Genomic DNA, 25,035 nt, shown 5'->3' on the forward strand with positions numbered 1-25,035 from the left:
TAAAATGGCAATATAATGATTTTAACTGCTCTGTTCTTGCTGGCATGACAAAGTTAAACTCACCTTTCAAGATCCAGATTGTTTTGAAGGTTTGCTTGAATGCAGTGACCTCACATACTATTTTTCTGTCCAGGGACCCCAACAGCCCGTTCAGGTGAGGCAGAGGTTCACTTACACCTCCAACATCATCTATAGTGTTCACTGTTCCAGGTGTGGACTCCTATATATCAGCAAGAGCAAGTGCAGGCTGGGCGATCATTTCACTGAACACCTTTGTTCAGTCCGCCGTGGCCTACACAATTTCCCAGTTGCCAAACACTTTAATTCCCCTTCCCATTCCTATACTGACCTTTATGTCCCGGGCCTCCTCCATTGTAAGAGTAAGACCAAATGCAAATTGGAGAAACAGCGCCTTATATTTTGCTTGGGCAGCTTACGGCAGTGTTATGAAGGTGGGAGATTGCAACATTCACGTGGTCCACCCTGTTTCGACGAATGCTATCAACCTGGCGTGCACAAACAGAAGATCAAACAGAACAAGTTGTCTGACAACTTTATGCTGTGCACGCCATACGCAACAAGAAGAAGAGTGGTATGAATATTGATTTCTCTAACTTCAAGTAACCCTTGCATCCCCTCTCTCTCCATCCCTCCCCCACCCTAGTTGTCATACTAGTTTCACTCTCGTCCTGGTGAGTTTCACTGTCTGTATAATATGTTATCACCCAACCCACAGCCAACAATGGACCAATGGGCTCCCCTTTCCTTGATCATCATTGCTTTTTGCATATCTTTCATTCATTTGTTCTATTTACCTTCTATATCTCTCGTTTCCCCTTCCCCTGAACCTCAGACTGAAGAATGATTTAGACAGTAAAATGTCATCTATTCCTTTTCTCCATTGATGCTGCCTGACCCGCTGAGCACCTCCACCTTTTTGTGTTTCTCTTCACATCCCATCGAATCCCCGAAAGTAAATGAGTATACAGCTGATACAAAACTCTTACTATCAGTCTGGTTCTGATTCATTCATACATTTGATGGCGAGTTTGGATATCAGCAATCAACTGGTCTTGTGTCAGAAGCAGTGGTGGGTGCAGAAGTAAACAGAATACCTGGCGGTGCTTTCCTTTCAGTGACTTCCTCAGAATCACCAAAGTTCCATTCTCCTGCTCCTTTAACTATTCATCTCGGGACTTTTAAGAATTCCATAGTTGTTAAGTTGAAATAAAATAACTGAGCTTTTGTGCAATAAGTCACCCATGGAAAATTATTCCAGTGTCAAATATTGATTTATGTGAGCTAAAAAAAAGAAATAGATATCGTGAAATAAAACAAGCTCTATTAAACAACACCACATGTTACAAATTGAATTCCTTGCTGGCTTTGTTTGTAGGAAATGAGCATTTGTCTACTTTTTTTGCCTACGAGTGTTTTATATTTTGTTGTATTCAGTCATACATACAAGAATGGTCCCAAGTTTAATTTGGTTTGTGTTCACTCATCCCAAAAACATATTTTCTTCATGTACATCATTCTGGTTTGTGGTCATGAGGGGGGGAAAAAAAGAAATTTAGTGTATTTTCCTTCATTTTTTAAATAAATGCTTTCATCAAGGTGGCAATTGATATAATAATGATATATTACTACATAATAATGGTGTATATAATGCAACCATTGGATTGGAATGATTACTTTCTGCAATTCTGTCTGTACTGGCTGACCTTAGTAAAGGAATGAATGGGGAATAAACCCTGCAGCCTATTGGATAGGTGCTTCCTTCCCATTAACCACGATAAACATTGTTGCTGATGCAGCACAACTGCTTAAGTCACAAATACTTAAAATCATGAAAACATGGATAGAAAAATAGCATTGCTATTGCAATTGAAAATACTAAAGCCATGCTAATTTATTCCATGGCAGTGATGAGGAATTATTTTTTTTTAAAAAGAAGACCAATAATCTTGAAATCCTCTACCCCTGAGAGGTGTAGAGACCAAACCATTAAATGCATTCAAGGCCAAGACAGATTTTTTGGTCCAAAGTGGAATCAAGAATGAATGGACAAACTGACAGAAAAATTGGAGCCAATGTCAAATCGGACAAAATTGGTGGTTGATAGCCTGCAACGGATGGGCCAAATGGCTTGCTTCTCTGCTGTATCTCTGTATGACTACAAATCTTATTGAATCATGGAGTAGGCTCATGGGTCTGTATAGGCTACTACCTCCCCTTTGTTCTGACACAATTAAATGCAATTGAGATCATTCACACAGTTTCTACCAAACATAAAGATAGCACAATCTCTTTATGGCAAATTTGTCTCACAGCAACAAGACAGAAAAGCCGTACTTAAGTTAGAAAAGCCGTACTTAAGATACAAAATCCATGTTAAACAAACATTGCGATCCTAACCTATTTGAAGTAATATGGCAATGTAAGCAATACTTTTGGAAATCAGAATCAGGAAGCAGATGCTAATCTTTGAAACTCTTGAAAATTGGTTTATAATGCCGGATATCGATTTACTTTCACAGCAAAAAAAGTCATTTTTGTTGGAACAAGTAGAAAATGACTTCACTCACCTGGATTAAAGTCAGATCCTCCTGTTTTAGTCTGAAGAGGTCATTCCTGAAAGAAAAATAATTTATGTGACTCTAACCCCTTATGAAGTCCAATGTGATTAAAACATTTTCTACAACACAGATGCCAATTTATACCAGCTCCAAAGAAATATGTTGCAGGCACCATAAGCAAGGGTTACAAAGAAGTCCCCAATAGTTGAACATTAAAGCACAATCATAATTTTACACCAAGTTGCTTCTATCATTAGCACATTGTGTACAATTACACCCTTGTCCGGCTTATGTCCATATGAACATCCATTTGGGAGACTGGCAGGATGGGTTTGCCTGCTACTGGGAAACTGTAGGCATCTCCTTCCGGGTGGAAAATCTACATGTACAATATCATTATAGCTTGCATAGAAATCTGAAAGGGTGAGTTAAATGACATGGTTAAACTATAATGTAATTGAAATATGTTGCCTTTCTGACTTGCACACTGTTCAAGTTATGAACTGTTCTCATTACAAACTGTTCTCAGGTGCAGAATCCTGTCGTAGCCTCTGGGGAAAGCCTGTAAATTAAATGAATCTAATTTTTCGAGCTTCTTATCGCAATTATAAACTTTCAGTTTTGGAGTCCGTGTTTACACATTTCATTATGTTACTATCCATTCTTTATAATATTTTGATTAAGCCGCATTTGGAGGACTGTGTGCAGATCTAGCACCATTACAGCAAGGATGTGGAGGCTTTGGTGAGGGTGCAGAAGAGGTTTACCAGAATGCTGCCTGTTGGGCAGAAGATAAAAGTTGTAAAGCAATGTTGGACAAATTGGACAGTTTTCTCTGGTGCCTCGGAAGCTAATGGATCAGTGAAGCTCGGATAGACCGTAAGAAAATTTTCACTAGGATGGAAATGTCAAAAATTAGGGGGCTTGGCTTTAGAGGGAGAAAAGGGTGGTAGGTGCCTGGAATGCTCGGCATGGGGTGGTGGTGATATAATAGTGAGATTCAAGAGATTTTAGATAGGCATATGCAGGAAATGGAGGGATATGGATCATATGCAATGGATTAATTTAAGTATGCATCATATTCAGCATGGGCCGAAGGGCCAGTTCCTGTGCTGCACTGTTCTATGTTTTGTGTCCCACTCCACAATACAATTTCTATTGCTCAATGTCAAAAACATCACAATAGGCAGGAGGACGGTACCAAGGAACCATTGTAGAAGACAGTCTGAATCCTTCACATACACAATTTATTTTGTTTTAAAAACAGTCCATAATAGAAATCCAATTGGTCCATCATAAACAAGCAAATAATTTAATAATATATTTAAAATTGTGCTCTCCTTGTGCATTTGGGGGAAAGCAAGGATCTTTCTCCAGCCACAAAAACTTTCATCCAGCCCCAATTCATGCCCTCTCCCACCTACTCACCTGTGATCCAGAGCATCCCAGTCACAAAAGGCCATTTTTCTAATGTTCCTGACACTTGGGGACCATCCCCAATGACCTACCTATGCCCCTGCTCCTAATTTTCCCTCAAGGCATCAGATGGGCAGTCCTTTGCCAGTTGCACAATGAGAGAAGGACCAACATTATTTTACAGAGGCTTTGATGTTACAATCCTCAGGCCTCTATGGTGCCAGCTTCATTGGATGTTTGATTGTTTTAAGCCTCATTCACATCATCTCTTAATTATTTGACATTGGATTGAAGCAGCTGCACAAAACTGAAATATATAAATTATATGTCACGGAACTCTGCCTTTATGTAACTTTAATTAATATATTCTTCATAATGTTTTTTGTGTAATGTAATTATGGATCCTGCATTACAATGTTAATAATGTTGCAGAAAATCTAATAAAACATTTTATGGTTACACAATTTTTACAAATAATTTTGGAAAGACATTGTGTCCTTTAAAGTTTTGACCAATACTGCTGCTAAAATGGGCGTTTGCAGCATGACATATTGTGAAGTAAAACACAAAACGCTGGAGCAACTCAGTGGGTCAGGCAGCATCTGTGGAGGGAATGGATGGATGGTGTTTGGGATTGAAATTGTTCTTCAGGCTGGAGAGGTAATGTTTTGGGTGCGAACCCTTCGTCATTTTGTGAGGCAATTAGTCAGAGAACAAACAGGCATGAATTGACATTAGCAGCTTTGGGCAATTTGGAACATGTCTTAAGGCTGCTCCCAAAGTTGTACAAATCCTCCAAGTTGTTTGCATAATAAACTATATATCAAGAATGTGCGTGAGCACATGTCTGCAGGCAAATTAATGCACAGCAAGGCCCGTCAGGTTGTTATATTATATCTTCCATTTAAGAGACTTGATGCCATTAGTGGAAAATTACTTTTAAACAGCAATGGATTCTCCAAAGAAGAAAAATCAATTCCAAACCTTTTACAGCGCAGATCATCCTTTTTTACAACATCTTAAAAGGTAATCAAGACTGAACAGAGTAGACGAGAGCAGTCAAGTAAATAAGGCAAAACTGATTATACTGGTGATTGAAAGAAGTAGTCATTCAAGTTGGAACATTGCAATGCATATAAAAATCACAACTTCCAAAAAACATCAAGGGCCACATATAAATAGGAAAGAGAAATGTTCCTTACTTTGCACCGACGATTAGCTCTTTTTGAGTGGGGTCAAAGGTAATCTGAGAGTAGTCTATTACATTTGCAGCTTTAAATGTGTGTAGCCAAGGCGCAATGTCTAAGAAAAAAGAGTAGAAAAACCTGTAACCTGGCTAGTAACAAATTTCATAGGTAGTGATCAATAGACTTGTGTCAATATCTGTAATTGGAATGCAGTGAGCTGGATTAACTAAATCTGACATATAGGCCCTTGCAAAACACACCTCATCATTAAATGTGTCAGAATTATGCCGTCAGTTTACTTCAATCTGTCACGGAGGCATTTGTCTTGACAGAATGACAGCAACATTATCACCCAAGTGCCACCTCCAAGAAGCCCCTCGGGACTAAATTAAAGCACAGTGGAATAGATAAAAGAAAACTTCCAGATTAAGAAACAATGAACTGCAGATGCTGGTTAATACACAAAACTACACAAAGTGCTGGAATAACTTAGCAGGTCAGGCAGCATCAGCTTTCCAAAAAACTGACACAGTTAGGTGTTTTTTTTTCCTGAGTCTCATCAGTTTGTAATCACTCTCAAAATCTTATTTTCTTCCCCCCTCTTTTTGGCAGCTTTTTCATATTTTCACTATCTTTTTGATGTTATTAGTTGCACTTCAGGCCCAGGCCTGGGTTCCTGAGTGTCCAGTGCGTAAAGGAGTGGAACCTCTTAGGTTTCTCTTGGGCCTGGCGAAAGTAGAAGGGTGGTAAATCTGAGGAATTCATTACCACAGATGGCTATGGAGGCCAAGTCATGGGGTGTTTTTAAAGCAGAGGTGGACAGATTCTTGATTAGTAAGGGTGTCAATGGTTATGGGGAGAAGACAAGAGAATGTGATTGAGAGGAAAAGATTTATCAGCCATGGCAGATTAGATTCGATGGGCTGAATAGCCTAATTCTGCTCCTATGACTTATGAAATAGCTACTTACATGTCCCAGCAGTATGACGACTATCTATCCCACCTGCCTAGTTGTAGGACAGGGAGAGGATTCAGCATCTGCTGGTGCCTCAAAGGCTTTGGGGACCAGTTGCCCCGACATGCTTCACAGCCAAAATAATCTTATTTTGAGATTGTACTGCTTTTGCGCAAATTAAACTTACTTCAAATGCAATAAAAAAAACTATCCAATTACACATTTCCTGGGCAGGTCTAACACTGGAAAGAGTAAAAATGTTCATATATTTTCTCAAAAACTGGAAAAGTAGTATCATAATTGAATACAGGATATATCAGAAGAGTAGTTTTTAAAAAGTGAGATATTGGAAGAACTTTAAGTGTTTGCTGTTCAAAGAAAGAGGAAAAAAGGGAACTTGATCAAGCTTCCATCAATCTTTCAACCATGGGGATCTGGCTGACAGGATCAAGTTAATAAAACAAAAGGCAAAGCTACTCTAAAACTTTAGTGCATGATCTTCACAGCAGAAACCAGTCATTCAGAGAGCACACTAACCCTAGATACTTCATTCAGTTGACATGAACATAACATTAAAAGGGCTACTTTTGCAGGATCTAAAAGGGCTTGTCCAACTAACGCGCCTTTTCAGCGACTGTCCACCCACACTTCAGGTGCATTCAACAATGAAAATTAAAAGCAACAATATCTGATTTGCTATATTATTTTTATTCACAGTAACACTAAAATTGAATTAATGTCTTAATAACAACCCTGATCCAAAACGTCACCTTTCCATGTTGTCCACAGGTGCTGCCTGACCCGCCGAGTTAATCCAGCACTTTGTGACTTTTTTTGTTATCTAGCCTCTGCAGTTCCTTGTGTCTACACCTTAATGTCACTAATGTTGCCCCAGTTGTGATCAGATAAATGGGCAGAAATCAAGGACTCAGTTGCTTCCTTAACCTACTCTACAACTTACCAAAATAAAACTTTTTTTGTTTAAGAAGGAACTGCAGATGCTGGAAAATCGAAGGTAGACAAAAATGCTGGAGAAACTCAGCAGTTGAGGCAGCATCTATGGAGCGAAGGAAATAGGCAACGTTTCGGGTCGGGTCTGAAGAAGGGCCGAAACGTTGCCTATTTCCTTCGCTCCATAGATGCTGCCTCATCTGCTGAGTTTCTCCAGCACTTTTGTCTACCCAGGAGAATAAAACTAATTGTTTAAGGTATTGAAGTGACCCATAATTATTTGACACAAAATATGACAAATGAGGAATTCACAGTATATTTGTTATAAAAGAATGTTCAAATGAAAGATGTTAACCCTATTTTATAAGATGCAAGTAAATTGCTTCGTTTTTTGAGAAGTACTCAGCCCAAATGCTCTGCTTGTGTCATAGGTAAATTAGCTGGGTAGTGAAGTCCTGAAACAACGCTCAAGGGTCTGAGGTTCAAATCAATTATATTCACTCGGATTATTGATCCTGCTGAAGAAATAAACTTCTCTTGCCAACTCTGGCTTGAAGGGACGTGTGGGGTGAAAGGGGAATGAAATTCAGCATTTTCTTTCCTGATCTGTTCTGTGACCTCTGCTGAAAGTCATTTTTGGTCAGATCAGACTGGACTGGACTGGATTGTAGTGAATAATTTGGCACTATCAAGCCTCTGTTGCATTGATGGATTGTCTGTAAAATGTTTACCTTGCAATATTGCTCGTCATGACTTGAAATATTAACTATTTCTCACTCCACAAATATAGCTTGACCTGCTGAACATTTCCTGCATTTTCCATTATATTTCAGGTTTTATGACTCCATTCCCTCAAAACCATTCTATTTATAGGGATAACTCTCAAACTATCTGAGTGTTGATCAATTACATCAATGGCCATCTGCGACTTCAAAACTGGCTTAATATGGAAAATCCCTTGGTCTTTCTTAGCATCCAAACGTCTGCATTCCTCCTGGCTGCTGCTGATCTCAAACCTCAGTTTGCTGTTTGCTGCTGTGTTATAGAGGCCACTCAAGCTCCTTATATAAGGAAAGAAAACTTCAACCACTTTACTGAACTGCAGGCTTCCCAAAAATGCAAACATTCAGAAATTGCACTCAGAGCCTTACAAAGAGCCCTTGGGTCCGGGACCGCTGGGCTCCGCAGGGTGTTGAATGTATCCTCAATAAGGATTGTATCATAGTTGTATAGTAGTTTATTACATGTTTGTATTGTATTATGGTGGTGGGTTCTGGCTTGTTTTATTGTAGTGTAATATTATTTTTTAATAATTGATTAAATTTATATTAAAAAAAAAAGAAAAGAAAAAAAGAAGAAAAAAAAAGAGCCCTCGGGTAAACATCTGGAATACACTTGGCTGTACACTAGGAGAGCCCGAGAGCACCGTTCTTCACAACCTGTCCAGATCCCTTTTGACTCTGGAAGCATTGCATCAGCCACCTACCGCCATTGCAATGTGATAAAATAGGCCAGTCAGCATGTTGTTGTGAAGGGAAGATTTTGCCTGACACATCTGTTGGAAGCAGGGAGTTTGTGGAAGGACTTGGACAGGTTGGGAGAATGGGAAAAGAAGTGGCAGATGAAACACAGCACAATAAAGTATACAGTCATGCAGTTTGGTTGCAGGAATAGAGGTGTAGACTATTTTCTAAATCGGGAGAAGATTCAGAAATCGGAGGCGCAAAGGGACGTGGGAGTGCAGATGCATGATTCCCAAAAGGTTAATTTGCAAGTTGAATCAATAGTAAAGGCAGCAAATACAATGTTAGCATTTATTTTGAGAGCCTTAGAATATAAAAACAGGAATGTAATGCTGAGGCTTAAAAGGGCACTGGTCAGAGGACATTTGGAGTATTGTGAGCAGTTTTGGGCCCTATTTCAGAAGAGGGAAGTGCTGGCGTTGGAAAGGGTCCATAAGCAATTACAATCCAGAGGATGATTGGCTTAATGCATGATAAGCGTTTGAGGACTTTGGGCCGGTACTCACTGGTGTTTAGAAGGATGAGGGGGGTCCTCAATGAAAGTTACCAAAATTGAAAGGCCTGTATAGAGGATATGTGGAGAGGATGTTCCCATTAGCGGGAGAGTCCAGGACAGAGGGTACAGCCTCAAAATAAAAGGATGTATCTTTAGAAAGATAGGAGGAATTTCTTTAGTCAGAACGTGGTGAATCTGTGGAATTCATTGCCAAAGACGGCTGCGGAGACCAAGTCAATGGACACATTCTTGTAGGTTAATTGGCTTCGGTTAAAATATTGTAAAACGGAGATTGGCACATTCTTGATTAGCATACGTTATGGGGAGAAGGCAGGAGAATGGGATTGAGAGGGAAAGATAGATCAGCCAGGATTGAATGGCGGAGTAGACCCGATGGGCTGTGTTGCCTAATTCTGCTCCGATTACTTATGAACATCCATTAATTTAGTAGTACTGCCCTATGCCAACTGTCAGAGTGCTTTATCTGTTGTGGTATATTCCTTTAAGATTTGGCTGCCCAACCACAGGTGTAGGGCTAAATGCCAACAGCAATGGGAATCTTGAGAAAACCATGCTGAACCAGACAATATCAGGAACAGTGTTCAAGAAGGAACTGCAGATGCTGGAAAATCGAAGGTACACAAAATGCTGGAGAAACTCAGCGGGTGCAGCAGCATCTATGGAGCGAAGGAAATAGGCAACGTTTTGGGCCGAAACCCTTCTTCAGAGCACAGGGTCACACATGGAAATTCAATAATGGTCTCTTAACAATACCACAATTGAACTTTTTGTTCTTTATCCAAACTTTATAATCAAAGAGAGAAAAACAATAAAATGAAATAATGGAATTGGATATTAAAAATTTTTTTTTTTTTAAATCTGAGGTCCTTTCCTAACAGAAGAAAATGACCCAAGGGGCTTCACAGAAATGTAAAGAGAAAGATATTTCTCAAAGCAATGGCACACTGTAGTAACAGAACAACAGAGCAATAGTTAATAAGGCACAGCCACCAAGGGTTGGATGAGTAAGAGGAGAGTGTCCTGGGTTGGTGAAGGAGGAGTCATCAGAGGTTGACCAATGCTGAAGTGTTGAGCAAGGAGTCACAAATGGCAGGTAGGTACAGGAGCAGTCTTCTCCATTATTCAGTCATAGCACCAATCAGATCAATGACTTAACTGAAATCTACTCTTGCTTAACTAAAATCTCTCGGCCTCAGATTTGACTCTCAACTGACTTCAAGAATAGCCACCAGGTTGAATTCATGAGAGAATGCCTCTCTTTTAGGATTGTACCTTGTTGCTTTCGGTATCTTCCTCAGATGAAGCGGGCGTCGTCTATCACCTACTAAATCGCTTAATTGAACACTTCAATTGGATCACCCATTATATTCTTCAATAGTAAGGAGAATACAAACCTGATCAATCCAATACTCAAAACAAGACGGGTTTTACTTCCCAGGAAGGAATTTTTAATTTCAGAATTGGAGGGTTAATCATCAACATAGCTTAGCAAAGGAAGAGAACGAAAAGGGGAGTGAAAAAGACAAAGAATAGAAATAAAATCTGTAAATTAAATTTTGTTCACACAACTGGAACTGGGACAAGTGTCCTTGAACATTTCATCCATTCTCTCAGAATTTCACATGTGGCATTTCCAAGGAAGCACATTAAATATAGAATTTAGCTAAAAGTGAACCGTACAAGAACATTTTAATTATGGGACAATTCTCTCCATCTGTCTCCTACATAATGAACTGCTACCATGTGCCTTTTCATTCATTTCAGAGTAAATTAAATATTTGGAGAGCTTTGGAGTGGCTGTAGGCCCACAGTTCAAAACATTAATTTAGATTTAGCTCTTAGGGCTAAGGGCATCAAGGGATATGGGGGGAAAAGCCGGAACGGGGTACTGATTTTGGATGATCAGCCATGATCATTTGAATGGCAGTGCTGGCTCGAAGGGCCAAATGGCCTACTCCTGCACCTATTTTCTATGTTTCTATGACACAGATTGGCAATCTTACTGCAAAAAATAAATGGAAAAGGAGAAGTATTTCTTGTTTCAGAGATGTTCATGTGATATGGGAACTTTAGTGCATTGTGGAGAAGTTCAATTGCATGGTATGTGAAAGAACATTTTCTTTTACAAACAGGCTTAGCGGTAGAGCTACTGCCTTACAGCACCAGAGGCCCGAGTTCGATCCTGACTACGGGTGCTTGTCTGTATGGAGTTCGTACGTTCTCCCCGTGACCTGCATGGGTTTTCTCAGAGATCTTCGGTTTCCTCCCACACTCCAATGACGTACAAGTTTGTAGGATAATTGGTTTGGTGTAAATGCAAAATTGTCCCTAGTGTATGTAGGGTAGTGTTAATGTGCGGGGATTACTGGTCAGTGCAGATTCAGTGGGCCGAAGGGCCTGTTTCCATGCTGTATTTCTAAACTAAACTAAACTACTGTTCCCAGGTTTTCTAACCACTCAGAAAAGTCAACGGCATACTCAGGGCTTTCCCAGCCTCATCACAGGCCTTGATCCTCCTCCCTATCTCCACCCAACCACATCATTGGCCCCAATCCATTTTCCTATCTCCACACAAACCTAGCATGTGTACCAATACTTTTCCATTCCTCATCTCGCCAATACCCAACCAAAGCCACAGACGTTAATCATTCTATTTACCCAAAACACAAATGTACCAAACTTGATCTTTACCTTTCCACAGCTCACATTCAAACAACAAGGATCCCTATTGGCCTTAGGTCACAAACCATCCAAATCCCCTAACTCTGCCTTGGTTCTGAAGCCTGGGCTTTACAAGAGAACTTTACAACAAAGGCATCCTGTGTAACACCATCTACTGGAGCCATCAGGGTGAAGTAGAATTGTCAAATGAATAGAGAGAAGATGGCCCAGAAATTCAACCCCGGCCATTTTTCTGTGACAATTCCTGTTTGGAGCTCATATTCAGAGAGCTACTGCTCGGACGTCTTAAATGATAGTCTCTTTCCCTACAATTCTTTAAGGTCGACAACGAGCAAAGGGTAGACGGCAGACATGAAAAGAACCACTTCAGTAAAACAGTATTTATCATTCATCTCCCTTTCATTGCATTGTGCACTCACCTCTGTGAGTTACAAGAGGGTGCTCTGCTCGCTGACAGTCCAGATGATCCACTGAAGCAGATGGCCCACCACTCCAAACTCCTCCAATCACCTCAAAGAGAGCCTGAAAGCCAACCAGAAGTGTCCAGAACCAATTGCTCTTGACTGGAGCCATGGCATGCCTGGCAATGGTCTTTCCCAACTCACTTTACTCCTTTCCTGGGTGCATTGGATAGCCCTGTAACAAAATGTAAACAATAGTCGGACTCAAATCATTTTGCATACAAACAGTTTTATATGTATAAAGTTTAATGTCAAATTCGGAACAATTAAACTATATTTGGCATCATTAGTACAGTATGACCTCCAATCTTCAGTCTGGAATTGAATACAGAAGTTGGGACATTATATCACAGTTGTATAAGACGTTAATAAAGCAGCACTTGGAATACTGTGTTCAGTTTTGGTTAGCCTGCTATAGGAAAGATTGATTAAGCTGGAGTGCAGAAAAGATTTATGAGGATATTGCCAAGTCTCAAGGGCCTGAGCGACATGGAGAAATTGGGCAGGCTAGGACTTTATTCCTCAGTGCAGAAACTGAGGAGCGATCTTATAGAGTATATATGATCGATATCTTATAGACAGAGTTTTTTTTCCAGGATAGGGAAACAAGAACCTGAAGGCACAGGTTTCAGATGAGAGGGAAAAGGTCATACGTCACAGGATCAGAATTCAGCCATTTGGTCCATTGAGTCTGCTCTGTAATTCAATCATGACTGATCTATCTTTTCCTCTCAATCCCATTCTCCTGCCCTCTCCCCATAATCTTTGACATCCTTTCTAATCAAGATCCTGTCAATCTCCGCTTTAAAAATACCCAAATGGCTTGGCCTCCACAGCCATCTGTGGCAATGAATTCTAAAGATTCACCACACTCTGGCTAAAGTAATTCATCCTTATCTCCTTTCTGAAGGTACGTCCTTTTATTCTGAGGCTGTGCTCTCTGGTCCTAGACTTTCCCAATAGTGGAAATATCCAGGCTATTCACTATTCAGTAAGTTTCAATGAGATCCCTTCTAAACTCCATTGAATACAGGCCCAGAGCCCTCAAATGGTCATCATGCATGAACCCAATCATCTGGGATCATTCTCGTAAACCTCCTCTGAACAGTCTCCAATGCCAGCACGTCGCTCCTCAGATATGCAGCTCAAAACTGCTCACAATACTGCAAATGCAGTCTGACCAGCACTTTATATAACCACATCCCTGTTTTTATATTCTAGTTCTTTTGAAATGACTGCTAACATTGCATTTGCCTTCCTTACTGCCAATTCAACCTGCAAATTAACCTGTGTAAGAAGGAACTGCAGATGCTGGTTTAAACCGAAGATAGACACAAAAAGCTGGAGTAACACAGCGGGCATGCTTCAGACTGAAGAAGGGTCTCGACCTGAAACGCCACCCATTCCTTCTCTCCAGAAATGCTGCCTGTCCCGCTGAGTTACTCCAGCTTTTTGTGTCTATCTGCAAATTAACCTTTTAGGAATCTTGCACCAGGACTCCCAAGTCCCTTTGCACCTTTGATTTCCAAATTCTCTCCCCATTTAGAAAATAGTCTATGCCTTTATTATTCCTAAATCTTTTTCCACACAGTTAGAAATATGAAACAAGCTACTATAGTTGAGGCACATACAGTAACAATATTTAAAATACACTTGTCAGGTATATGGATAGAAAAGGTTTAGATGAAGATGTTCTAGGTGCAGGCAAATGGAATTAGCTTGGATGGGGCATCTGGGTCAGCAGAGATGAGTTCAGCTGAAGACCCGTTTTTGAGCTTTGGGACTTCATGGCTCCAATAGTTTTGAAACTACCGTCTAATTTAAAATACTTTTTAAACAAATTGTCTCCAAAAATAACAATTGCACCCATCCTCTCAATAATATGGAAACCAACATTCTTTTTTCCTCAGATATAAGTCCATCTGTAGATACGCTTGTTTGCTGTAATGTAATGTTGTGGCCACTTTTCACTTTTTCATTACTGCTTGGAAAACTTACAAATGCAAATATTTGGGACAAAATTAATCCAGCTCATGCTCCTGTTCGCATATAATTGCCCTTTATGATACAACAGCTGCAGCTACAAGTCCCCGTCAACCTGGATCTGATTGAATTTTGACACACATTTCAATTAACACAGGAAGCATTTCTACTCAGTTTTTACAGTATGACACTTTTATCAGTTTCCGTCATTGACATTGATAAGGCCCAAGCAGCTGCGGCTCTCTGCAGTCTGTCTTTTTTCTTTTTGTCTTTTTTCTTCTTGTTTAGGAGTGCATACTGTCGTTGTGTCCTTGGGCAAGACACTTCACCCACCTTTGCCTGTGTGTGAATGTGTGTGAATGTGTGTGAGTGATTGGTGGTGGTCGGAGGGGCCGTAGGCGCAGATTGGCAGCCACGCTTCCGTCAGTCTGCCCCAGGGCAGCTGTGGCTACAGAAGTAGCTTACCACCACCGAGTGTGACTGAGGAGTGAATGAATAATGCGATGTAAAGCGCCTTGAGTATTAGAAAGGCGCTATATAAATCCCATCCATTATTATTATTATTATGTCTTTGGTTTATTTTTTGTTGTGTATATGTGGTGGGGCAGGGGGGTAGGGGTGGGGGAAACTTTTAAATCTCTTCCCTGAACGGGGACGCGACCTTTTCCCTGTCGAGTCACCGTTGTCGTTGGGGCCTAACATCGTGGAGCCGGCGGTCTCCAACCAGAATCGACCTGGGGCTCCAGTCGCAGAGCCTGCAGACTCACCATCGCGGAGCTGGCCTACTTTGGAGAACGGAGCGCAGTGGTGGCGCACGGCTGCGACCCGACTTCGGAGCTTCGGAGGTTTCAGCTGCAGGCCCTGTGGACGGTAACATCGGGAGCTCGCGGGTCCCTGGTGGGAGACCGCTTTTCGGAGCACCCGTAACGGCAACCTCACCCGCCCGAATCGAGGGGTTTAAATCGGCCCGGAGCGGGGCCTTACATCGCCCGGCGCGGCTTAAACGGCCGCGGGACATACCATCGCCCGCCGGGGGCTCCAACATCAAGAGCCTCGATCAGCTCGATGCAGCAGTTTGACTGCTTGACTGCGGGAGAAGAATAAAGAACAGAGAACAGGGAAGAGATAAGACTTTTGCCTTCCATCACAGTGAGGAGGTGTTTGGAGGTTTACTGTGATGGATGTTTGTGTGGAATTGTGTTAATTGTATGTTTTTTTCTTTTTGCTTTTATGACTGCAGGACCGAAATTTCATGAACTTGAGCAGATAGGATGTGTCTATACACTTCAGAATTCATTATGCTCCTACCATCAGCAGTTGTATCATCAATGAAGATAAGCGAGCCAGACCTTCAGCAGCCATACATGCCACTGGGCAGTATACGTTCTCCAATCCTCTCTATAAGCTCATAAAACATCCAAAGAGCACATGGCTGGGAATGTTACGAGTGTTTAATTGTCATAAAAACTGAAATGGAACAATGAAGTTCCCACTTTCAGCAGCACAACAGGTTTGTACACATTGTATCCAATAGATAACATAATAAACAAATTTAAAAAATCAATTGATAAAATTAAATATAGTGCAAAACAAAGCAAAGCCTGAAGTCTATGGTGCCACAAAGACAGTTGGGAGTTTAGTTGGTGTTCGTATTTTTCAATAGCCTGATGGGAAGATGCTGTTCCTGAACCTGGAAGTCATGGTTTTCAGACTCGTATACCTTCTTCCTGATGGCAGGAGTGAAATGAGAGCGTGGCCAGGGTGGTATGGGTTCTTGATGATGCTGGTGCCCTTTGAGGCAGCGTCTCCTTTAGACCCTTTTGATGATGGAGGGGTTAGTACCCCTAATGGACTGGGCAATGTCCAACACTTTTTTTGACATCTCCTTTGTTCTACACAAGTTGCAGTACACAGTCAATATGCTCTCCACTGTACACATGTAGAAATTCAAGAGGATATTTGTCGACATACTGAATCTTCTCAATCTTCAAAGGAATTAGAGGTGTTGATGTGCTTTCTTTGATTATATCAATGTGTGCAGCTGGGTGCAGCTCAGATCTTCGGAGATATGCACACCCAGGGACTTGAAGCTGTTGACTCTTGGCACCACTGACCCATCGATGAAGACAGATTTGTCGATCCTTGGCCTTCTTCTTCTGAAGTTCACAATTGGCTCCTTGGTTTTACTGACCTTGACACCAAGGTTGTTATTCTCTCACCAATCAACCCTGAAGCCTGTGAGTTGGGAGAGGGTGCAGGTAGGGAAGAACAGAGATCAGCTTATTGTCATGGGGGCTAAAGCGCGGGATAGGGAGAAGGGATTGTTTGCCGGGGAGAGTAGGGATATGGATAGAAATGGGAGGCAGGGGAATTGTTATGGAACAGAAGGGAGAAATGAGAGGCTCAAGTCAGTCAAGTCCTTCACCCAAGAACAGAAGTCCTGGGAGCTATCCAGAGGTTGTGGAGAGTTGGTGCAAGTCATTTTAGTGCAGGTGAAAGGCCAAGTAGATAAACAAGTGATTTACTCGCACATTTCTCAATTCAGTCCTGCTGGTTTAAGGATAATATTATCCAATAAAATTAGCCCATGCTATGGGGTGGGAGATTGCAACCTTTCACGTGGTCCACCCCATTTCGACTGATGCAATCAACCCGACGTGCACAAACAGGATCAAATAGAACAAGTTGACCTGCAACTTTAGGCTGTGCACGCTGTACACAAGAAGAAGAAGCCCATACCATGGGGCCCTGCTGCAGAAACCATGTGGGGGGAGGGAATTCATCATAAGGGTGACCGATAAGAAAAAGTGAAGTCAGATTGTACGGGACACATCAAATGATAATTTTCCTGCATCACTCCAGAAAAAAAGTAGTAATTTCTGCTTCCATAAAGCTGGAAAAGAAACAATAGCTGCACATTTGCTAAAATTGTTTAACATTATCATATAAAGGGCCTATCCCATTATTTAATGTCAATACCACTTCAGCCATTTAGTTACTTTAATTGTCACCCCCAACAGCTTCAGACGTCCTTTTGCTTCTTCACATATATCCATATATTTATATTAAATTGGTCCCTTCCACTTTCCATTGTTCTGGTTCTCATTAAAAAAATTATCCTAGGATGGAGCGGGCTACCACCCTCCATAATTTCCTTAGTTCCTGGGCGTTCGAGTTGCTAAACCAGGCTGCGATGCAATCAAAAAATGTGCTCTCTACCGTACACATTTGGGATGTACATATTTGGGATGCATCTTATCGGGTTTGGTATTACTACTGCTCTGTCCAAGACCACAAGAAATTGCAGAGTTATGAAGGCAGCCCAGTCCATCGCACAAACCAGCCAACCCACCCCCATCCCCCCCCCCCCCCCCCACCACCACCCCATTGACTTCAAGCTGCCCTGGGCAAGTAGCATACGTAATCAAGGCATTATCCTGGTATTTCTCCCCTTTCCAATAAGGCAGAAGATACACAAGCTAGAATGCATGTGCCACCAGAGTCAAGAACTGCATGTTCCCTGCTGTTATTAGACTTGAATGGATCTCTCATATGACAAGGATATAGTCACGATCTCCCAAACTACTGTGTTGTAACCCATCCACTTCTTTACCTGCACCCCTCAGTAACTGGAATACTATATTTTGTACTTTGCCTCTTTTCTCATTTGCACTACCTATTATACAGATGTTTGACATGATTAGCCTGAATGGCATGCAAAGAAAAAAATCACCTTATCTTGATCTTTTTCTTCTTGCCGTGTCGCTACACTTCTCCAAACCACTGCATAACACTGGCTCTACCATATCTTGATAATAATACACTAATACCTTCAAGGCTTTTGATAAGCAATGACACTGAAAATAATGACTAGGGTTGCAACACGGAGGGAAGGTTCCAATTAGTTGAACCAACAGCAAGCTGGCTGCAAAGCAGAAATAAACGTACACACTGGCAAGCGGTATTGAATGTTGCTCTCCAGCCATTTACCTGGTTACTATTGTTGCTCTCCAGGAACCATGCCTGGTTACAATTTTCATTAATAATGTGAACAGGAAAAATAACTATATTTTGGTCAATAAAAAAAATTGGGAGGTGCAGCTAACACACATGATGAATGTAACAAAATACAACATGTTATTAAACCTGTAGGATGATTTTTCAATATCATAACAATTTGGCAGGAAGAACAATCAGATCAGGTATAGCTTTGACAATAATAACGTAAAATGAGGATGATAAGGGATCGGGAATATGAAATTACCAATCATAGCTAGTCCTCATAAAAGGCCAGAGCCGAGACATTAACTCCGCTTCCCCCATTCTGCCTGTGTTTTATGACTCAAAGTAGGGATGCAGATTTATAAACAAACTGTAAACATGTATTAGAAGGTAAATTGGATCAGTCCATGAAAGAGAACTGAATGAAACGGTATACTAAACTGTAAGATGAAGAGGAGAAAAAAGAGATCCTCATGGGGCATTGCAACCTGCTTCAGTCAAATGGCCCATTCCAATGCTACTCACATGATGGAATATGAAGCAATGCAAACAATTGCTCAGAAACATTTCTGCTCTCTCTCTGACCCACAGATAAGAGATAATTGCTACAGATTTGTATTAATACTCCAGGCCACCTGCGTACTGCTTCAAATCACAAGAAATCTAAAACCTCTTCTCTTCCACACATAGCCTACAAGATGTGCAAGATATTTTGGCAAATCAATTATAAATGTGACGTGCAAGAATAACATTTCTTTTCCCTCAGGCAATACATTGCATAGACTTATCAAAGGTCACTCAATGCAAAGCAGTGGAGTATAAAATGTATTGTCCAGATTGATGGCCATTAAACATCTGCTGCTTCCAGTTAATGATGGTAATCATGCTTTTAAAGAATGCTCGTTTACAAATATGCACAATAGACTAATGCCTTCTGTACAAGGCCTGCGCATTGAGAATCGTTGGATGGACAACACCAGCAGTGATTACTGTCCCTTTGACATGTATATAGTTGCTGCTAAATAACAATGATTTCATCACCAGATCTAGACTTGCTATTTAATCAGTGGAGAGCTCCACACTTTCTAAACTCTCCGAGTTGAAACTAGTTAACCTACATCTGTTATTTGTTTGTGACACGCAACAATCCCAGCCAGATTGTGCACCCAGTCAGACTACTCTTAGAATTCGGGGGGGGGGGGGGGAAGTATTATCTTTAACTTGAAACAAAGGAATGTAATAACCATAGTCTGTAATCAACCATTGGTTCCACTGATTTTAATCCATATATAATCATGCACAAGACCATTCCTTTTTGATCTCCAAACATGGTGGGGGACAGTGAAGGGAAGGGAAGCATTGGTAGAAAGATTATGGGGGTAGGAGAGGTAAATATTATGGCAAAGATGGCAAATCAGGATATAAGAAATGAATTAGAAGGCTGGAGTTTGGCTCGTGACATGACAGGACTGTGGTGATGTTCGAGGAAGTGAAAAAGGAGAGGTTGAAGTACATGGCCAAAGGAGTCATTAGAATGATGGCAAGTTAATCACAAAAGAGACGGGAGGACTGGGTATGGTCAAGACTAATGAGAAGAAAATTATCTCAAGGAATATCAATGCAAACTTGAAGAATCTTTACCTGCCGGATCTCTGGCAGCACAGCAAGCAGAGGCAGATAATAATGCCCCGGTCTTTCAGACAAGACCCGTTTCAGCATTTGATGTGCATCATTAGTCCTTCACATATTTATGATACAAAGTTGCATGAATTGGATTCTGGCGCTGTGCCCATGGCAGCCAGCCAACAGTCGCTTATCTTTTCCCTTTTTTTAAAAACATGTAATTCCTATTTATTTTGTATTTTTTTGGTTAGTTAGTTTTTCGCACCATGTTGTGGTGGCGAAAACGTTTTATCTCTTTCCTCATCGGGGAGATACTTTTTCACCATATCTCTGTCTATGCACTGCAGCTGCAACAACAAGGAGCTGGCGGTCTCTGTGTTGTCTACACCAGGGATCGACTGCTGGAGCTCCGAATGCCGTGACTGGCTTGCTTCACCAGGGCTACATCAGAAATCCCCAAGGAACTGAGAAGGAAATACAGGGGATGCCGGTTGGGGGAGAAAAGGAGGTACAAGCCATACTTGCCTTCCATCACAATGGGGAATGTGAGATCGATGGCTAACAACATGAACGATCTAGCTGCACTGGTGAGGACTCAGAGGTAGTACCGTGAGAGCAGTGTGATGTGTTTCACGGAGACATGGCTCCATAAGGACATTCCCGAGTCTAACCAGAGTGTGGACGTCTTGTCGACCGTTCGGGCGGACAGGGATTGCAGAGAGTGGCAAGTGTAAATGTGGGGGACTTGCTATTCTCGTGAACAAGTTGTGCAATCCTGGTCACATCAACAGTTAAGGAGCGTGTGTGTCACCTGGACATTGAACTGATGGCTGTGGGTCTCCGTCCATACTATTGTAAATAGCTCATTCTAAGCTTCCCCCCAGTCTAATTTCAGTCAATAAGATACTGAGTCAAGCACCTGCGCATCTAAACTTTATTTTGGAAAAACACAATAACAGTTCCTCACTACTATACTTAACCACCACGGGTTCGATCATTGTATCTGCCTGGCCAGGCCTTTCTAGTCTTGTGCAAGCAGAGACACTCCAAAAGGTCACGCAGTCCCAAGCGTTCTCCCAGAAGATCGACACAGGACCTCGTGGGAGCGGCCTTTTATAGGTCCCCGAAACCCGAGGGGCCGAACCACATGGGGGTGGTCTCTTTACAGTCCAATAACAGATATCGATTAACACAGTACATGATAGACATTTCCCTTACCCAATAATACAGTAACCAATACATTATATTCAAACGGAGCTTCTGGAAGGAAGCAAACAAAGCAACATTTGCCCAGATATTCAAGAAACCCAGACAAGGCTCAACACTTAACCCAATCAACATCTATATAACCATATAACAATTACAGCACGGAAACAGGCCATCTCGACCCTTCTAGTCCGTGCCGAACACGTATTCTCCCCTAGTCCCATATACCTGCGCTCAGACCATAACCCTCCATTCCTTTCCCGTCCATATAACTATCCCATTTATTTTTAAATGATAAAAATGAACCTGCCTCCACCACCTTCACTGGAAGCTCATTCCACACAGCCACCACTCTCTGAGTAAAGAAGTTCCCCCTCATGTTACCCCTAAACTTCAGTCCCTTAATTCTCAAGTCATGTCCCCTTGTTTGAATCTTCCCTACTCTCAGTGGGAAAAGCTTATCCACGTCAACTCTGTCTATCCCTCTCATCATTTTAAAGACCTCTATCAAGTCCCCCCTTAACCTTCTGCGCTCCAAAGAATAAAGCCCTAACTTGTTCAACCTTTCTCAGTAACTTAGTTGCTGAAACCCAGACAACATTCTAGTAAATCTCCTCTGTACTCTCTCTATTTTGTTGACATCCTTCCTATAATTAGGCGACCAAAATTGTACACCATACTCCAGAATTGGTCTCACCAATGCCTTGTACAATTTTAACATTACATCCCAACTTCTATACGCAATGCTCTGATTTGCAACAATATTTACAATGTGTATGTCTGGTTTGCATTCACCCAATCCGTTTCATGCAATTTACACCTAATTGTAAGAATCTGCAGATGTTCCATTCTTTCCCTGCAACTCTTATCTAGGCTCCACACAAGCTGGCACCATCCTGCAGCTTGTCCCAGTTCTGCAGAAGGCACATTTAAATTGACCTTTACTCAATTTTAGTGTCCTGGCATCCCCACTTGATTGTGGTGTGTGCTGAAACACCTGCACCTCAACACTGACAATTAACCCCTCGGGAATTCTCACATCCCGGTGTGGTGGCTGTCTACATTCCTCTGTTCCCCAACCCATTGCACACAAATGACGTCATCCACACAGTCACCACTAGACTCCAGACACAACACTCAAGTGCTTTCCTCACAATCTTGGGGGATTTCAACCACGTGACTTTGGACGCTACCCTACTCACTTTTACTCAGTTTGTTGACTGTCCCGCCAGGGACATGAAAACATTGGACCTGCTGTATGCTCCATAGCCCTTCCACCACTGGGATGATCTGAACACAATCTGGTTCATCTTATACTCAGGTATAAGCCAATGGTCGAGAGGCTGTCTGTGACCACAAGGTCAATGAGGAGGTGGTCACAGGAGGCCTGTGATGCTCTACAGGGCTGTTTGAGGTTAGACTGCGACACACTTTGTAGTCACCATGGAGAGGACATTGATGGACTCGCAGACTGTTACATAAATTTTTGTGTGGATAACATATAGTATGGCCGGAGACCAGAGGAGACTGTACACTGTTTCCCCAACAACAGGTTTCCAGATCACTGCAATTGTGGGCTGTATCACTGAAGGGAGGGAAGCTGAATACACAGGTGCAGTCAACAACTTTGTTGAGTGGTGTGTGCTGAAACACCTGCACCTCAACACTGACAAGATGAACAAGTTAAGGGCCTGTCCCATGAGCATGCGACTCCATGTGGCAAGCGCGACATAACGTGGTCGCTTGAGCCATACAGCCTCGCGGGGCCGGTCCCACTTCGATCGCCGGAGCCATATGGAGTTGTGCAGAGCTGGTCCCGACATCGTGCAGGACTCTGAAAAACTGACCGTGTTCAAAAATTCCGCGCGGCAACGGCCTGCTGGCCCGCAGCCACCTCGACGTGTACGCACCGCCTTGACGGGCGCGTGCAGCGTCTCAACGCCGTACGTCATGCGCGAACTTCCCACAAACTTCACATCACTCACTCGACCTCCTCTCGGCCCCCGCTTCCGGTTTGGTCGCACTCGCCGCATGCAGGCGCATGCTGGTGGGACCGGCCCTGTACGGGGATCACTCGATCTCCGCGCGGCCCCCGCTTCCGGTTTGGTCCCGCTTGCCGCATGCAGGTCGCATGCTGGTGGGACCGGCCCTGTACGGGGATCACTCGATCTCCGCGCGGCCCCCGCTTCTGGTTTGGTCCCGCTTGCCGCATGCAGGTCGCATGCTCGTGGGACAGGCCCTTTAGTGGTGGACTTTAGGAGGAGAGGAACATCCCTGTCTCCATCCAGGGTGTGGATGTGCAGTTTACCTGGACAGGAGTTTACCTGGACAGGAGTTTACCTGGACAGGAGTTTACCTGGACAGGAGTTTACCTGGACAGGAGTTTACCTGGACAGGAGTTTACCTGGACAGGAGTTTACCTGGACAGTAAACTGGACTGGTCCAGGAACGCTGAGGCACTGTATAAGAAGGGACAGAACCACCTACACTTTCTGAGAAGGCTCCGCTCTTACAATGATTACGGTACGATGCTGATGTTCTATCAACCGGTAGGAAGGAATTGCGGATGTTGGGCTGAAGAAGGGTCTCAACCCGAAACGTCACCCATTCCTTCTGTCCAGAGATGCCTCTTATCCCACTGAGTTACTCCAGCATTTTATGTCATCTTCTATCAATTGGTGGTGGCCAGTGCCATCTTCTTTGCTATTGTGTGCTGGGGTCGCAGGGCGCGGATGCCAACAGAATTAACTAGTTCATCAGGAAGATTTGTTCCGTCCTGGGGTGGAATTGGATTCACTGGAGGTGGTCTTGGAGGGGAGGAGGCGGAGTATCTTGTACAATACAGCTCACCCGCTCCATGACACACTGTTTAACCTGAGGAGCACCTTCAGCAACAGACTGGTTCCACCAAGATGATGCAAAGAACGCCACAGAAGATCCTTTTTCCCCGTGTACAATTTCTCCCTCTTCTTTTGTGGGGTAGACCAACTACACTTCCACCTCCACCTCCCCCTCCCCAATCTTTGCACATCAGAAAATGAGATGATATCAAGAACAAATTCAAAGATGAATTGACCATAAATAAAAGTAAAAATAGGGAATACTAAATCATAGAAGCAGCAGCAAGATCTTTAAAGTTTTTGATTTATCTTGAATATAGAAAATCTTCAGTTCTTTGTGTCAGGAGCACTCATCAAATAAATGATTTCCTAATTCTTCACACACATGGTATTGTCTTTCTTCTCATCTTAATTATTTATTTCTACTTCTTTGTCCCATCTGTTACGTTCTGAATTTTGTTTTAAATCTGTACAATATACAGCATAATTAATTAGGGGATGTTATTCTCAGCTACAGCTCCTTCCAATTGTTGCTTTTATATATTACATGAGAGAATAGACATTTAACAATGTAAGTTTTTGTTGTGGTGTTTGGTTTTTAAATTCACTTTTTGGTTTATCTGACTACATATACAAGAATGCAAGCTTACACTGCAGGAACTGTCGACGCCCCCCCGCGAGTGGCCCTGGGCCGCGAGTTGTTGCCCCCTCCTGGCCGCAAGCTGCCCCCCCCCCCCCCCCCCCCGCCCCCCCGCGAGCTGCAGACCCGCTCCGCTCCTCCTCCCCCCCACTCTTCTCCCCCTCTCTTTCCCCCACCCCCCTCCTCCTCCTCTCCTCTCCCCCTCCTCCTCTCCCTCTCCCCCTCTCCTCCCCCTCCTCTCCCCCTCCTCCCCTCCCTCCCACCGCCTTCCATTCCCCCCAACCACTCCCACCCCCCCCAACCACTCCCACCCCCCCCCCCACCCCCTCCCATTCCCTCCCTCCCATTCCCCCCAACCACTCCCATCCCCCCCCAACCCCCTCCCTTCCCCCTCCCCCTACCTTCCCCACTCCTCCAGACGCTCTAACGGTAACATTTTAACATATTCCTGTAGAGTTTTATCCCATGGA

General features: G+C 42.7%; 1 protein-coding gene across 2 annotated transcripts in view; it reads right to left on the reverse strand.

Annotated features, from left to right (window-relative positions):
• The window catches only part of sema5a (semaphorin 5A), a 195,175-nt gene that overhangs the window by 105,244 nt on the left and 64,896 nt on the right, over window positions 1–25,035 (reverse strand). For both annotated transcript variants that reach the window (XM_033042966.1, XM_033042975.1), the window contains exons 2-4: window positions 12,230–12,446; window positions 5,198–5,297; window positions 2,589–2,634 (exon numbers count right to left, since the gene is read on the reverse strand). In XM_033042966.1, the coding sequence (XP_032898857.1) occupies window positions 2,589–2,634; window positions 5,198–5,297; window positions 12,230–12,383 (300 nt within the window). In that variant the 5' untranslated portion in view covers window positions 12,384–12,446. The remainder of the gene's footprint in view (window positions 1–2,588; window positions 2,635–5,197; window positions 5,298–12,229; window positions 12,447–25,035) is intronic.

Source organism: Amblyraja radiata, chromosome 2 (genome assembly GCF_010909765.2).
Source record: "Amblyraja radiata isolate CabotCenter1 chromosome 2, sAmbRad1.1.pri, whole genome shotgun sequence".
Classification (NCBI taxonomy): Eukaryota; Metazoa; Chordata; class Chondrichthyes; order Rajiformes; family Rajidae; genus Amblyraja; species Amblyraja radiata.